The 16835-nt window shown below is 41.9% G+C and overlaps 1 protein-coding gene across 5 annotated transcripts in view; it reads left to right on the forward strand.

The window, feature by feature from the left end:
• The first annotated feature begins 624 nt into the window (after positions 1-624).
• The window catches only part of ENPP2 (ectonucleotide pyrophosphatase/phosphodiesterase 2), a 54226-nt gene continuing 38015 nt past the window's right edge, over positions 625-16835 (forward strand). For 2 of the 5 annotated variants that reach the window (XM_064442186.1, XM_064442181.1), the window contains exons 1-8: positions 834-881; positions 1179-1281; positions 7188-7343; positions 9449-9574; positions 11607-11667; positions 12904-13001; positions 14109-14188; positions 15394-15513. In XM_064442186.1, the coding sequence (XP_064298256.1) occupies positions 849-881; positions 1179-1281; positions 7188-7343; positions 9449-9574; positions 11607-11667; positions 12904-13001; positions 14109-14188; positions 15394-15513 (777 nt within the window). In that variant the 5' untranslated portion in view covers positions 834-848. The other 3 variants (XM_064442182.1, XM_064442183.1, XM_064442184.1) reach the window with 3 other exon arrangements.

The following is a 16835-nucleotide window of genomic DNA, read 5'->3' on the forward strand; positions in this document are numbered from 1 at the left end:
AAATAGAAGTCCTTATCCAAACAGCCAAGCTTTCTGTTGTTGTTGATGAAAATGGGAAAATGTGGGGCAGAGGGAATGTGTCACTTCCCTTCCTTTCTGGAAGTCTGCGGTTTCCAGCTATTCAGATAAAACTGCTTGCATTTCCATCCATCCGAGCCTTGCACTGCCACGGCAGCATGGGAGGACAGTGTTAAAAAATAACCCCCTGCTCTGAAGATGTCCCCAGTTTTGGGGGGACTCTGATCTGTGACCCAGTTAGAAACTTCAGGAGCACCCCTGGAAAATGAGATGGGTGCCTGAGCTCCCAAAATCCACCCGGCCGTCGCAAGGTCAGCAGCTGCGGCTGTGTGCTCGCCCCGTGCGCTGAGCCCACCGCGCAGCAACGCCTGCGATGTTGGGTGACATTTGAGGGTGGCATCGGGATATTTTAGTTTTGCAGCCCCAAGTGAGTCTCCCCCCTTCTTCTCTGAGCCAGATGGAGACGCATTTGGTTTCTCTTTTAACCATGTTACTTTTGCGAGGAGAATAAAATGAGCAGGAACAGCTATTGGCTGCAGCAACATAAGAAAGCCCTGCTTTGCCAGAGGAAACCACATAAAAGCGAGCGTGTGTGTGTTTGGGGGGAGGGCGCAGCGAGGGATGATGCCTGGAGCTTCTCGCACTCGGAGCTGCGATTTGTGAGTGAAACATGATGAAATCACCCCCTGGACAAATCACACGAGCCTGTCAACCTCACCAGGTGGGATTACTTGTAGCTAATAGCCCGAACTCCCAGAGCAAACAGAGCTCTGCACTCACTATAAAGAAAAGGCGACGGTGCCGTGCAGGCTTTTCAAGAATTCTCTAGTATGGCTAAGAAGGGCTGCGTCCACTCGCACCAGGTAGGGGAGGAGAGGAGCGTGTTTGCTTTTAGAGGAGGAGTAGCCCGTCTCTCCTGAATAAGTTCCTACAAAAAGGAGCGTTTCAGCTTCGGACAGAGATGTTTTATTCATAAACCCCTTCTGGTTTGTGTTACTCTCCAACGGTGACGCTGTCAGCTGCTGCTCCAGTGATGGGAACTGCAGCGCTGGGGAGCTCGAATGTACAGAGGACCATCTTGCCCCTTTAACCGTAATGCTCGTGGCTCCAGAGTCCTGCTTTTTGCACAGTTTGCTCACTTTGCTGTTTTATTTTTGCAGGTTATATCTTTATTTGCTTTTGCCTTTGGAGTAAATGTCTGCATGGGATTTACTACAAATCGATTTAGGAGATCTGAAGAATGGGATGAGGGCCCAGTCTCAGGTACAGTAATGGGCATACATTGTACATTGCAATACCCTTATGTTATATATTGTGGTTAGAAACCGCTCCTACTCAGAAACAGTAGTTTGCTTGTTCCTTTTCCCTCTAGGATATAGGGAAGAATAAATAACTTGCCGAGCCCAAGTCAGTTGACCTTTGGGACTCACCTATAGGTCTCCTATTTACTTAAACTTTTGCTCTCTGTGCATGTGACTATGGAAAATCTAGCTTATTTAAGGACTGAGCACTGTCAGTCTCACAGAGACTGGGGTCATCAGCTCCCACATAGCATTTGCCATGTTTTATGCTCTGCACAGTTTCCTTCTAGAGCTAAGAGAAACACGCCAATGGGCTTAAGGGTACTGGTTTTATTTTGGTAGCTATTGAAGCGGTTTCTAGAAACTTGATTAATGGTTTCAAGAGGCACTGGTGAGAAAAGCTTTGGGGATTTCTGTGGCTCCTGAGGTCATGCTGGTTTGTGAACAGTAGACGGCAGACATCTGACGGCAGAGAGGGCCAGGGAGAGGAGAGCAGGTGTCCGTGCAGATGTGCTGTCACCAAGTCATCTGTTTTTCTTTCGCCTCCTACTTTTTTCTTTGGAGGAAACCAAGAGCATGCCACAGAGCAACTGTTGTTCGTGTTCTAGGGCAGTATAGGGTTTGAGAGCTCAGGCATAGTCCAAGTGGAAAAATATAAAAAATGGAAAACTTGCCTTTTTTTCTTTTTTTAAAAAAAGTAGGCTTGACTTGAGCCTCTGTCCCTTTCTTCGGCAGGAGAAAGGAAACCTGTGGTCATTGACTTAGAGCTGGTTAATAAAACTGAAGTGAAAGGGTTTCATTTGCAATACCCATCTGTAATGATAGCTTGTGAATTTTAATTATAAAATTGTTTACCCTGGCCTGAGTTCCTAGTAATGAACCTGTGTCCCTCCCTCCCTGCTCCTTCACAGGAATTGGTGTCTAATCACAGCCACAATCAGGGCTGCTGATCACTGGGCAGAGGTATTTTAGGCAACCAAAAAGATAGTGGCTGTTACTTTTGATCCTTATATAACAGTATAAAAAGATGGCTTAAAAACCAAATTTATTTCTATTTTTATCTTCTAGTACATTAACTGTAGACAACTGTAGTGCAGTTGTGTAGTGTGCATAAGAGTGATGTGAAGGATTTGCATTTCACATCTTCAACACCTGACTGCCAGTTGCTTTGCTTTCACTGATGACGGTCTAGGTTTTAGGGCAGGGCTGCTCAGTTGATTTTTACTCAAGTCCCAAAGGTCTGATATTGGGGACCCATTGCAGCTCAGCAGTGCCAACTCTGCTGAGCCAGCCAGCACTGTTCGATACCTCCAGGGCTGGGATCAGTAGCTGTGGGCTGTTTCCAATAGCAGGAGGTTTAGCTAAGCAATCCAGGAGAATAGGAATAGGATACAGGATCTCTTGCAAGAAGGCAGGAGATGGGGTAATTTTGGCAGTCTATTGAGAATTTCCTTACACGTGGGATTGGACCTCTAGCTGGCATTGAAGTAGTCCAGTCCAGAGTGCAACGAGAGACAGAAAAGTAACAGAGGGTTTTGTCCCTGCTGTGTTTATGCAGCTTGGTTACTTTTATTGCAGTAACAAAAAAGGATGTGACAGCAAAGACTAAAGTATTATAGTCACATCTGTCTAAAGGAGGAAGTAAAAGGTTACACTGGAGAGGTACTTTTCTTAATAAAATTAAAGCACTGTGATGATAGAGCCTATTTAGGCTCTTGTAGTTGCATGACTTCCAGTTGTACTTCTTCAGAAGCTCAGTGCAATGAAATATCCAGAATAAAAGATTGTTATACATTCTTTTTCAACTCCACTCTGCTTTGGCTTATTTATTTCCAAGTTTCTTGGTGTTTAGAATTAATTATTTTGGATTGTCAAAACACTGACTCTTTACCAACCATTACTGCATATGACCAATTTGCTATTTCTCCAAGGGTTGCCATGATTGTAAGGAAATTTCAATTTTCGTCTAGCATAGAACTCATCTACGAGTCAAAACCAACAAGTTTTTTTTCCCTAGTCCCTTATAAATGCATGTCAAAGAAGTACCACAATGCCTAAACCCCTCTTCCTGTTCTCTTTTTACAGTGTACAGATATGTATGCCTTTATACATTTGAGACGTTTAATATTTGTACCCAACAAATTACTTCATTTGAATAATTTGAATAAAATTTCTAAAAGACATGAAAGAATCAAGGCTCCCATTTTTTCATAACTTTGCCATTCTAAGTTATTTTCTTTCTAGATGTCTTTGTAAGCACTTTCAGGGAAAATGGCCTTAGTAGTCTCTTGAAGCATATTCCTTGGTCATGATAGGGTGATACCTTAAATTTTGGAAGGAGAAACACTGAAGCTTTTCTATCCCTTGTCACTGGGTTTTTAAGCATGTCATTAAAAATGAAGTCATATCTTTCTTGTATTGGAACAGTTCAGGAGGTATTTTTTACTTTATGTGACTTTTCATTGAAGTTTTACTCATTGCAATGGCATCCTGCAAAATAAAATGCAAGTTCATAATATGAATGTTATGTAGCAAAAATTGTGTTTCAGATATTTTGTATAGGTATTTGGTTGATCAATATAGGTTCCACATAACATCCATAGGATCCAAAATGGCAAATTCTTACCAGGTCCTCCCCTTCCTGTAATGACTGTAAGCATGTCTATATTGTGTAGTCCTATGATGGAAATACTACTGGAAGTAATGGGTTATATTTTTTTAAAATATTGTAATCAGATAGAATCAGAGCAACTAGTTTGATATGGCACTTCCCAAGGTAAATATAACACATTTACAATGGAAATGTAATGACCTCCGTGGACTGAACCAGGAAGGCACTATTGCCCTATGTAACTTCTCTCTAACCTAGCACATAAGAGACAGTCCTTAGAAGGTTGTTTTGAGCTTAGTTGGCCAAAACAAGAATGCATGGAAAAAGATATTAAAAGTTTTATGTGTTAAATAAGGAGGGGAGGATATTTATGTTGAGGTCCCTCTGCCTGCTGCATGGTCTAATTGCAGGAGCTGTGGAGGGATGCAGGAATTTTGAAAAGGATTTTGAAATTGAGTAAGTTTGTTCTGTACAGGGGCTTCTGTTAGTTTGAAAATGCTCACCAGGGATGGAGCTCCTGATGATATATTTTCAAACTATTCTGCATGCACCAGTACCCATGCCACAGCATTGTGCACGACCTGAAAATCATAGTCTGGCTGCAAAGGCAAGGTCAAACATGATAAACAAAGGAACGATCTTAATGTATTCAGAGACCAGAGGAATTAAACTAAGTCCTCTTTTGTGTTGCTATAGGGAATGTGTCCTACATTGACTCAGGAGGTGTGACTTGAATTTGCTAAGTAATTCGGGATAATTTGTCACATCAGTAATAAAGTGGCTGTCAACAGGTGTGAAAAAGCAACAGACAAGGTAGCTGGAGTAAACCTTTCTCATGTCAAATGGAAACCCTACTTGCAGTTATAGAAGATGGAGCTAGAGGGGACCCTTAACAGCTATGTAGACCTTCCCTATATCTTAAGACACTGTCAGTTATTGCTGAAGTGCTCCTGGCAGATCTTGGTCTAACCTGTTCTTCAAAATCTCCCCACATAAGAGATTGCATAGCCTTTGTGGGCAATTTGTTCCAGTGTTTTCCTGATAAATGAGCTACTCTTTACAACAGCTAGACATTCTTTGAGCTGCAGTTGACTCTGTCCCTTGTGTAATCTGCAGTCAGATTTGCACCTTCTCTTTCCTAAACGCATGTTGACATGTGTATTTTGACCTTCTGAAATGATCTCCTTCTCATCCCTTTGAAATGAAGAAGGCAATGCCAGTGCAAGGGATATAGAGTGTATGCTAGGATGTAATACCTTTGAGTCCATAATACCTTTGATTTGCAGCTTACTGGATCTGTGATTATATATTACCTAGCTTCCAAAAAGGAAAGTAGTAGAAGAGGTTAAATAACATGGAAATATACTTTAGTAACAGATTTTTCAGAAGCATTTGGCAGGAAGCAGCTGTCATTAAGAATAAGGAACAAGACTTCATCTCTCTGAAAATCTAAGTGTTAGCATGCTTTGAAACAATTCTCATGTGATTAATTTCTAACATAGTTTTGTGGCCTATTTATGTGAACAAAGAAAATACTGATCTGTGTGTTGCCAGCATAGATACACAACCTTTAACTCCTTGGAACTCCAGATGGCCAAAATATTGATGGCTCATTACGAGCAGCTTGCAGGGTATGTACCTATAAAGTGAAACTGTCTGTATGATGTTACTTTCTCTGGTCATTACTGACCGGATTGAAAAAAACCACAAAAGCAGAGAGACACATAGTTGTCTACTACTACCTTTTCCAGCAGTAATATGAATGTGCCTTGCCACTGCCATGATCCATGACTGCAACCATGGTAGGTTTAATTTTCTTACCCATTATCTTGCTGTAGGGTTGATTTGCTGCCAGGTTTGCTCCCTGAAGTAGTTTATGCTGGTGTCCAGCCAGTGCCAGTGCCACTCCAAGGGAAGTGGTAGAGTAGTAGTGCTGGAGATGGGAGCTGGTGGGACATCAGTTACTACAATGTCACCTCCAAACTCCCTCTTCATCTTTTTTTCCATTCATTTTCAGGGTGTTGGGATAATGCCATCTGCATGGGAAAATGTTTTCTCTCAGTTTATGTGGAGAGTAAGCTGTCAGCTATGTACAAGAGTAGAGGAAAAATCTATAAGAAAAGATCAGAGCAACTGTTTCCCAAAAGTGCCATTGCATCAGTCCTCTTAAAATCATGCTGCTAATCATAGTGAGTTTTGCCAAAACCAAAACCAAACCATGGTCTAAAAGAAAACAAACCCCAAGACAATTTCAATGACTTAATTTTAATAGGTCTCTCAAGGAACAAAAGGCATTGTGAAATTTTCCTTGGAACACCTCTGTTTTTAAATAACATACATTTGTTATTTTATTTCATAAAATACGATTGACCCTGGAGAGTAGCATACAATTTTCCTACTTCATATAAGCTGCTATGTAGGATTCTCTTCTAGGAAAAAAGTATAAAATGTATAAAATACATAAAGTGTATAAAATACAAAGTTTTGAGAAAAGAGCAGAGAAGTACATATCAGCCTTGACAATAAGGGCCCTTACTGATACATAGATTATTGAAGTCTAATACATTATTCATGGTTTTCAGACCGGCAGTCCTGCATTTAATTATACATATCAAATATATCGATTTCTTACATACTTTTGTATTTTATTAAATTTTTATAATGCAATGCTCTGCAGAAGCCCACCAAAAAGCCTTGCTTTGCCTGTCCATTAATTTATAGAGCATCTTACAGTTTTCTTTCATGCTTGGCATTGATTTGGCACCTTCCAGTACAGCAAAACTGCTGACTGCATGTAGATTATTTGCAGTCCTTTCCTATGCAAACTGCCCAGCCAGCCATGAAAATGTCACTTGGTTTCTGAAAACAAAGGCCTGCTTCTAAGAAATAGCTGCAGCTCCTGGAATGGGGCCTTGGAGACTTCAATACATTTCTGCTAATGATCTCTTGATTGTTAGAGAGGCAAAGCCAGGGCTATTTCTTTGCAGGACATTATCACAGCACGCTACTTCCTTGGTTTTTTTTTCCCTTCCTCTTTTTTTTCCCCTCCTCAAAAAGAGAAGCCTTTTTGGAATTTGTTATCTTTTTTTTTGTTTGTTTGTTTTTGTTTCTTCAAACAACCCCTCTCGTCTCCCTGCTCCCTTCCCTTCCCTGTAGCAGGCAGCCGAGGTTTCGCTCATCCAAGTGGCTTGGGGCTGAGCTGCATGTCCCACCACTGCTGGCCTGACAGATGTTGCCCTGTTTCTTGTTCCACACAGTCCTGTCAGATTCCCCCTGGATCAGTACCTCTGGCTCCTGCAAAAACAGATGCTTTGAACTTCAAGAGGCAGAGCCTCCTGGCTGCCGCTGTGACAACCTGTGCAAGAGCTACAACAGCTGCTGCTTCGACTTTGATGAGCTATGCTTAAAGACAGGTACGATGGGTCTCCTGTCCAGCACTGCCAAGTGCTGCTGATGCCTGGCTTATGCCAGCAGTTGGAACCTGCCACGATAAACCAGAGGTCCCTGCCATAACCTGCAACCCCTCTGCACCCCACCTTGCCAGACAGGCTCATCTCAGCCCAAAATGCAGCCCATGTTCCCTTGCAAGGAGCAGTAGGGATGCACACCTATCGCTCCTGACTACTGGGCATTGGCCATCGTTTCCAGGGCAGAAAATGCAGGGTACTATTCATACTACATTGAAAGTAGATCTTCTGATACTCAATTAAAAGCAATAATCAGCATTCAGGCACCAGTTTGACCTCCAGGCTACAATGAAAAGAGGCACGGTAAAGGTTGAAGGTTGGTCATTCCGTGTCAGCCATCCTTTTTCCTCCCAAGTGATAATATTGGAGAAATTTGTGCTTGCTTGTGGACCGTGCATTACGGTTACTCATGAAGGCACCACTGAATCTGAGAGCACTGAAGCGGCACAGGTCCTCTGAGTGAGCTGCAGGTGACAGGCTTGGCTTGTTACCCTTGCCCCAGACTTGGATTTCCAGATTTCAGGATACATATAACACACCGGCAAAAATGTTTTACTTCAACTCATTGGACCCTGGGGGATGGAAATACAGCACTGAGTTAATTCTCTTTTTGTTTTTTTCATGAGTCATAGGCAAGGAAAACTTCAAAGAGTGCTATGAGTTATGTTTTACTTCTTAGCATAGTGCATTTAAAATATTGGTTGGACCCATCTCCTTGAGTGTTTGCACAGTGGTAAGAGTTGACACAGGTGCCTTCTACTTTTGCCATAAAATGTTTTCTTGCTTTATCAAAGAATTACACTTACTAAGCAGCCAGAAGAGAAGCCTGATGAATAAAAATATAGATGTGCCATGCTTGAGAGTCCTGACTTCCTCAGTTCTGTTTATAATGGTATCTTTTTAATAGGTTGGTACCAAAAAATGGTGAGGTAATATGGTATGAGAAACTACTTTGTTTCTAGGACAAAAACTTCTGAATTATAGGCTAATGTTGTTTCGCCCCTGGTGTAAATGACTGCAGAATGAGAGGATCTTTCTGAAGACTTTCAGCATAAGATGTTTGCTACCAAAGGGCAGATTTTCAGTTCCTCAGCCTCCTGCCCGCGGTACACCATGTCCACATATGCGTCTGGATACGTGCATCACCCTTGGGACTGTTGTGTGAATTGTCATATACTCTCATAGGCCTTTGTTAAGGCAATTATCACATGTACAATCTGTAAATATTACTTATTTATAGAAAAAAGCCCCAAATGAAGGACAAAGGGAGGTAAAAGACATTGCTCTGATGCGGTGTGGTTTTTACTGGATGCATGTTGTCTAAAGTGACTTTTAAAGGTTCTTGTTGGTTGGGCCAGGACGTGGAGCACCATATGCTTACATTCTTAGGCCCTATTCCAAGGTGTAGCAATGTACTGCCTTTGAGAGAGCACTCTAATTTAGATAGACCCTTAAATTTTAACTGCATTCACAACGATGAGAAGAGCTGGAGTGTTTTACAGCAGCTGTGCCATGCTTTTTCTGGAGAAGCAGCTCTTGTTCTCATAACTTTGAAGTTGGTGCTGAATCAGTTCCTGTGGGTGAGGAACTGATGGGAGCAAAGCATCAATTTGTATCTACATAGCCTCTTTTCAACTTTCTCTTATTTCCCATGGGTTGAACTTGGGACTAGAATAGTTTGGAGAAAAAGAATGGATTAACCGAGAAACACCAGAATTCCTAATTTGTGTTCCAGGCCTCACCATTTATCTTTCAAGATCCTTTCTTGTCTTCTTTCCACACTTTTTCCTGGCATTCAGGTTGTACAAAGCCTGGAGTACACCACCTGAGGGTAGCAGAAGCACTTGTGTGGGCCGAGGTGCCCTCCTGCACCTGCAGGACACAAGGGTCCTTTTTGTTTCTGGTTGACACACCTACTTCAGAGGTCTTGAAATAGGGCCATAAAGTTTACATCCAACTTTAAGGACTAGAGTGTTGTCATTATGGCTTGAGTGAGTACTTTTTGTTTTGATTACAATCTCTCATTCTTGCTTACCTTGTGAATATTTTAGCTCGGGGCTGGGAATGTACCAAAGATCGCTGTGGAGAAACCAGGAATGATGACAATGCTTGTCACTGCTCAGAAGACTGCTTAAGTAGAGGAGATTGTTGTACTAATTACCAAGTCATTTGCAAAGGTACGACTTTGGTCTTTCTACCTTTTATCTTTCCAAAGCTGATAGAAGACAGCCCTGTGGGTATAAAAATGTCTTCTAAAGAGGGAACCCTCTCCTTTTTAGTTCTGATTTTTGGGAGGAGAGGGGAAGAATGGGGAATACATTTGTATTTTTCTGGGTACTAGCGGAGATGAATACTTCTCATTTATTGATAGTAGAAGGACGTTGTCTCTGCCTGTAGAGATAGTGACAGAAAGAGAAGAGCATGGCTGGATGAAGAAGAGTTTAAAGCAAAACACGAAAGTGTTCTGAAGCATTTGCCTGCATCACAAGGAAAGCAGGAATATCTGATGGTCTCAGAGGAACAGAACATTCCTAGATATGTAATCTCCATCTCAAAGACCTCTCCCTACCCCCACCACAAAAGCTGCTGCTCAAACTAGTTGCCCTAACACCTGTAGCCTTTGTCTCTTGTGGGAGAGGGGTTGCAAGAATACAAGGGCTGTACTTCACAGGTGGGTGGCAGGGGCTTCAGATGACACGTTGGGGATGACCATGTCACCTTCTAGACACTCCATGGCTGCAGCATGGCCTGCAATTGTTGGTGGGTGGATGGGCTGTGAAGGCTTAATTTTCATCCTCTACCCTGATCTCTTGAAGCATGTCCTGTCTTGTGTAATGTGTCTCCCATTTGGAGCAGGTCTTCTGATCCTTGGTAATGAGCTTTACTGGTTCTCACTTTTGTATCTCAGATAGTTCTTAGCTTTACTGGATTACAGTTTGAAATTTTTTTCTACCACACCATTTTGGCCAACTGCATATGTTCAGAATATCATAATAGTCCATATTTTCTTTATATGTTTATTTGAGTTTTGCTGTTGGGAATCCAAATGAAATTGGTATCTTCCAGCAGGTCCCCATAGATTACATTATTCCCCTTCCCAAAGAAACCCAACGCTGAGACCACTTAAATACCGATATAGTTTTCAGTTCCTGCCTTTTTTGTGAGCTCCCTCTTATAAGGGTCAAGACAGAGGAATTTACATGTCTCCAGCTTTAATGTACATAATCTTTGTTTAATTGGCTAATAACAAATGATCTCAATGACCCTGGCACTCTGACAAAAGTAAGCCTTATGTGAGAACAGTGTTTCCTCTTTATTCATGCCTTTGCCTATCTGAGGATAGTGTGTTGGCTTGTTTGTTTTTTGTTGTTTTTTTTTTTACTTGGAAATTGTCCCTCCATCTCATGTAATGGTGAGTTGGAATTGCTGCAGGACACATTTCCTGCAGATCTTTTCTATGGTGCTTTTTGTTTTCTTCTTTTAATTGAACTGCAGTTCCTTTAATAGTGGCAGGTTCAGGAAGCAAGCCTCATTAGCTAATAATTTGTTTTTCAATTGACCTGAGAAAGTGCAAGTCATAAACCACTCTATAGTCAGCATTCAGCAGTGAAAAACTTAAGAAAATAGTTGATTACATAAAGCAATTTTAACTAATTTGCTCTGAAAGAGCATTAATGCTTTTTTTAGCTGTGTCTGTCTGAGTCTCACCTGATCCATGAGCTGATCAGCTCCCTAAACCAGCTGGAAACTATTTAGGGTTGTTTTTCTTCCCCAGAATGAATTTTGTTTTGTGTTTTTAGCCAGCTGAATCAGCTCATGGAGACATCAGAGCTGGTGGGGAGGAGGGTGGGAGTTCACAGCCAGAACCAGCACTACCTGTTTTTGACAGATCAAAAATAAAAAAATTAAAATAGATGACCACTGTGCCTAAAGCATTACCACTGTCTCCTGCGGTCAAAAGCACGCTTTTAATTCCAGTTTTAACAGCTACTTCTAGGAGTGCTAGTTTGGATATTCTTGTTGAATAGAATATAACCAGATCATTTGTTCAGCTTTGTGAAAAGACCTCATTTTTCATGGGAAGTATGACAAGACACTCCATTAACTGGAGCTAGGTGCTTTTTTTTTAACATTTTCTGTGAAACCTGTAGTTCTGTCCACAGATTTTTTTTTTTCTTTTTTTAAACTCCAATGTGACTCTTCTGGTAGGAGAAACCCACTGGGTGGATGATGACTGTGAAGAGATAAAAGCTCCTGAATGTCCAGCAGGGTAAGTCTGTTGCACACAACTGCAAAGTCAAATGCAACCAGGCCGATGGTCCCCGGCTCTGCCCTGGACACCTGAACACCGCATATCTGAACTGGCCCTGTCACGTGGGCTGAATGGCTGTGGGTTGGGAGCTTTCCTGTGCTTCACCATTTGTACAATTAGGCTGATAATATTGTAACTTGTTTGCCTTTGAGCTGCTGGATAAGTAATGGTGTATGACATGTGGGCTTGAAGTCTTGGTCTTTGGTCACCTGCTGATGGGTTTGTCTGCTTCACTTACCTGCATAGGGCAGGTAACCAAACTCCTTTGAAGTCAGCGGAAAGGTTTAGGTTTCTCTGATTTCGATAAAATTTAGTTTGAGCCATACATGAACACAGTTCAGGCCATTTTGGTTTTTAATTGAATTTTATGCTTTCTGTGTTATCTTCCTAAATGAAAGGATTTCTAAACTGCAAAGGGATACAGGCTTGAATTAGTGAGATCTTTGAGCACATGTATAGAATTGAGAAAGTAAGCACTTTTGGAACCAGTTGGCTCACTATTATCCTTAAGAGTGTGTGCTCAGGTGCTGTATTAGGTTGCAGATCCTGCTATTAGGAGGATAGTTTGGAGGAGGGGGGAGCCCCTGCTTCTCCCAGTGACAGTGATGTGATGGCTGCTTAGCCCCACAGCAGGCGACTGATATTAAAAGCCCAGGTGTGTCTGTTCAGGACATATCTCTGCCTGCTTAAGTCAACTCCCAGCAGCAGCAGTAAATAAAAATGTAACAAAATAACGTGAAATACTGTCATCTTTAGTATGTGAGGATGAGCTCTGAGACAGAGCTCACTCAAAATGCCACATGGACTTCTGTTTGTGAAGAAAGACCAGTTGTCATGAGGCATGTGGTTTTTAACTACAGATTGTATGATAGGGTGGGTACTCATGCATACTACTTATTTTCCTTCTTCATCTCCTTCTATAAGCACTTGCCTTTTTGGGCTATATGCTTTTAGCTGCTCAGGGAAGATGTCTTTTATGTTGGAGCTCAGCCCTTTCACTGACTGTTAGCAAACCTGGATGTTACTAAACATGAAGATTATCAGTTTGTGCTGATCTGTTCAGTAAGCAAAAAAATTATAGACATATAGCATATGCGGTAACTATTGATTCTCTGGTGTCTCAGTGAGCAAGTGGAAATAAAAAAAAGGCATTTTTGAAATGCTGCCTTACACTCCTGCTGCTTTTGCTTTTAGCTTTGTTCGGCCTCCTTTGATCATCTTCTCTGTTGATGGTTTTCGTGCATCCTATATGAAGAAAGGGAACAAGGTCATGCCCAATATTGAAAAACTGAGTAAGTACATTTGTTTTCTTACAATAAACAAAAGACAATCTCTTGCAGCCCGGTTGTTTTCATTGTTCATGGAGCAACAGAAGACAGCATGGAGCTGGTGGTAGAAGGGCTATGCCAAATGCAGGGTTCCTCTGAGTGAACAGCCTAACAAAGATTAAGTCTTTTTCCATGAAAGTGAAATGGCAGAAGTCCCCTTTGCTTTAGAGGGTATCAGCTGGCGGCTTGAAAGCACCCTGGCTAAAGCAGCACACAGCAATCAGAGTGGGGAGAGAGCTGCTGTCTTGGGGAGCGCTGCTTAGAATCGGTTTTGTCAAGAAAGAAATGCCTCAGTACATGATCTGTATCACGTGCTCCTACAGGCTAGTTGGGAGGTGCCCACAAAATTTTCCACTTAATTCAGAAATGTCGAAGATAATGGGTAAGTGGGCACAGGAGCTGCAGTGAATGTGTGATAACTGGCTGGGGACATGCCCCAGTGATAAGCAACCCTGCACTCGCCTCTGGGGGAGCAGGCATCCACCTGGCTTTGTGGAGCACTGGATGCAATGCATATTTTAGCCTCTCAGAGTAGCATGGTAGTTTGTGTGTGTGCCCATACCCTTGAAAGGTTTGTTGTTTTTTTTTTTTAATTCCCCCCCCCCCCCCCCCCCCCCGTGTGTGTGTGTGTGTGTGTGTGTGTGTGTGTGCTGGCCATCATGTTTGTGTAGCCGTCTGGGGAGCTGTGGCCAAAGCCCGTTGTGAAACTGCAGCTTTAGTATATTTGTCACTTAAAATTAGCTTGCATTTTCTCATGTTGTTTTACTTAGCAAGATACTTCCAATGCCTCTGGAAGGAAGATAGACTGTTTTCCTTTCTGAGCTATGGATATGTAACTGGTTCTGTAGTCCTCTGGCTGCATTATTTCAGTTGTTTATTGTGAAGTACAAAGTGTGTGTGAGTGGATTTATTACTCCTGCCAATGCTAAGAAGCAGAATGTTCATTTAAATTGGTTAAAATTTAACCAGATTCTGCAGCATTTTGGGTCACAGGAAATGTCTTCCTCTGTTTTGTTTTCCATGTCTGAGAGCTTCGCTTCCTAATGTTTGCATTCCCCATTGATTTTTCAGGATCCTGTGGAACACATTCTCCTTACATGAGACCTGTCTACCCTACAAAAACCTTCCCCAACTTGTACACCCTTGCTACTGTAAGTCCCTGGGAAAGACTTCTGGTGATAAAATGTTGCATTGCAGTAGAAATGTGGGTTGTGGGAAGGTTTTGTGCTTTCTGGTTTTTTTTTTTATTTTTAATAAAACTGCTTCACTGTCCATCCTTTTCAGCCTTCAGTTATATTTTTTCTTCAGTATTTTGAAGTTCTGAGATAGTGTATCTCATCATTATATACTGTGTTACATCTTTCCTGTGCTTTCTTATGCCTGCTTTTGCAGTTATTTGTACTGCTGTGTAATTACAGCTCTCAGTTTTTCTGGGGGGAAAAAACCACCCCTGAAATCCTACCCAGAATACAACCAGCAGTTGTTCCTTCACTGGACTAGCTGAAGTCAGTGGGGCTGACTTAGCAGCCAGCTTAAAATTTACAGCTGCTGAGTGCGTCTGGATGCTGTGTTGGCCTTGCGGTAAATTGAACCATCATTTCTGTGCTCTGGTGGCACAGGCTGCCCCACCCTGGGACGCAAATGCTCCTGTGTGACAGTGACGGGGCTCCCAAAGCTGGGCTAAGGGACTTCCTACCTGCAGCTGCATTTTTCCCCCCGCTTTTTTTACCTGGATCCTCTGCACAAATGTTAAATGGGAAGAGAAAGGGGATGGAGAAAGAAATACTTTCTTGGGAGAGGGACAAGAGAAAAGGAGAAGAGCAGAAACCTCTTAAATTGCTTTTACAGCTGATATGAATTGTGATACAAAGCCATGGCTTTGGGTGACTTGCTTTTTTTTTTTTTTCCTTGGAATTAACTCTTATCTCACAGAGGTTCTGGTGAAGATAAAACATGATAAAATAGAAATGCTAAGTGTTACTCTTGCAACCAGAGAATGAAATACTCTTTCCAGAAAGGGAATTCACAAAGAGGAACTGAAAGTTCAAATCAATCTTCTTTTCATAAATTTTTCCTTACTTTATAGGGCCTGAAACTAACTTTTAATCAGTGTGAAAGTACTTACAAGATTCAAGTAACAGGAGTGTTTGTGCTTTTTAGCACAGTTCAGTCATCACCTACTGCTTTCATTATTACAGTCAATTTTGAATGTGCTTATCTTAAAGTTACAAACTTTTCTGGTGTGCAGTTACAAAGATACCTATTATAAAATAATTTAGTGGTATTTGCAGATAACTACGAAGAACTGGAATTGTGCGCATTAGAGTTTTACTAATTAATCTACTTCTGCACAAAGGGACTCTATCCTGAATCACATGGAATCGTTGGCAATTCAATGTATGACCCAGTGTTTGATGCCAGCTTCAGTCTTCGAGGGCGAGAGAAATTCAATCACAGATGGTGGGGAGGTCAACCAGTAAGTGTCAGATTCCTTCTTCCTCCTCCTTCCCTCCTCCCTCTCCTCCCCTCCCTCTGTGCTGTGGAACATAGCCAATAATAATAATAATTAAAAAAATACATCTGTGAACAATTTGTACCTAATCTCCCCGCCCCCGGCTGGCCCTGTGTCTATCAATGTAATGTAACATTTTGAGTTGGCTTTTGCTTTTCAGAATAATAAAGCCATTGATTATGGAAAGGTGCTTGCGTTGATAAGTATAAATTAGATGTGGCTAGGAAAAAAAACTCACTTTAGGCAGCAGTTTAACACAAATTACTGCATTTTCGTCACTGTGGCATAATGTTTCCTTTTCATTATGGGTTTCTCAGGTTTTCGTCCTGGTAATGTTCATGTGGCAGTTTTAGTATTAATGTTCTGTCAGTGTAGCATGGCACAACTTCTTAATTATTATTCGTTAAGTCCACAAGCGATCGCTGTTACCTGACTTGCTGCAGAGGCTGCAGAAGTTTGTGAACTAATTTGTGCCTTGAGCACAGCAGCAGTGGCTGAACTAGGCACTCTCTCGTAGATTTGTGTTGGACTTTGTGGTTTTTCTAGCTCTGAATCCTGACTGAGCAAGGAAATGGCTTCCTTCAAAGTATTCTGCTTTACTACAGCTAAGAAGGTCCCTTTGCTTCTGCTGTACCTTCCCTTATTAGCGCACGCTGTGGTGGCTTGCTTTGCCAACAGAAGTGGGTTTCAATTAAACAAATAAATTCTATGTGCAAGCAGCCAAGGTGCATGCATGTTTCATTGCACTGATTCATTGCTTGGGGAACTACAGTTTAAAAGCTCCCTGACCAGTTAACCCCACAAAAGAATGGCATGATAGACGTGTGGAAATCGGAAGGGGTTTGGGAACACCATAATCTGTCATTGCTGTTTGCTAAAGTGATCGGTGTCATCCCCCAAATCCCTTAAGACAGAAATATCCCAAGAGGCTAAAGGAAGTTACTCAGATGGTTTTAGGCTTAGCAAGTGTGTGTGTTATTTGTCTGCATGTGGTTTTAGTCTGCAACAAATGTAAGACAAGACAATTTAGAGCTGCAGGCAGATGTGTCTGGCTGTAGCTGAGCCAGAATGATGTATTTGTGCTCTTGTAAAATTTGTCAACATAACAGTGAGTGTAGTCACTCCCTCGGCCAGCTATGACCCAGGTTAGCTTTTAGCATGGGCTGTGTGGAGAAGAGATGATGAGGGATGTGCCTGGCTATTATCCCCCTAGATGTGAACAAAGAAGCAGGATCAAAACTAGGAGCAGTGAAACGGCAGCAGTGGGTAGCGTCTTTATCCATCTC

This window comes from Phalacrocorax carbo, chromosome 2 (genome assembly GCF_963921805.1).
Source record: "Phalacrocorax carbo chromosome 2, bPhaCar2.1, whole genome shotgun sequence".
Classification (NCBI taxonomy): domain Eukaryota; kingdom Metazoa; phylum Chordata; class Aves; order Suliformes; family Phalacrocoracidae; genus Phalacrocorax; species Phalacrocorax carbo.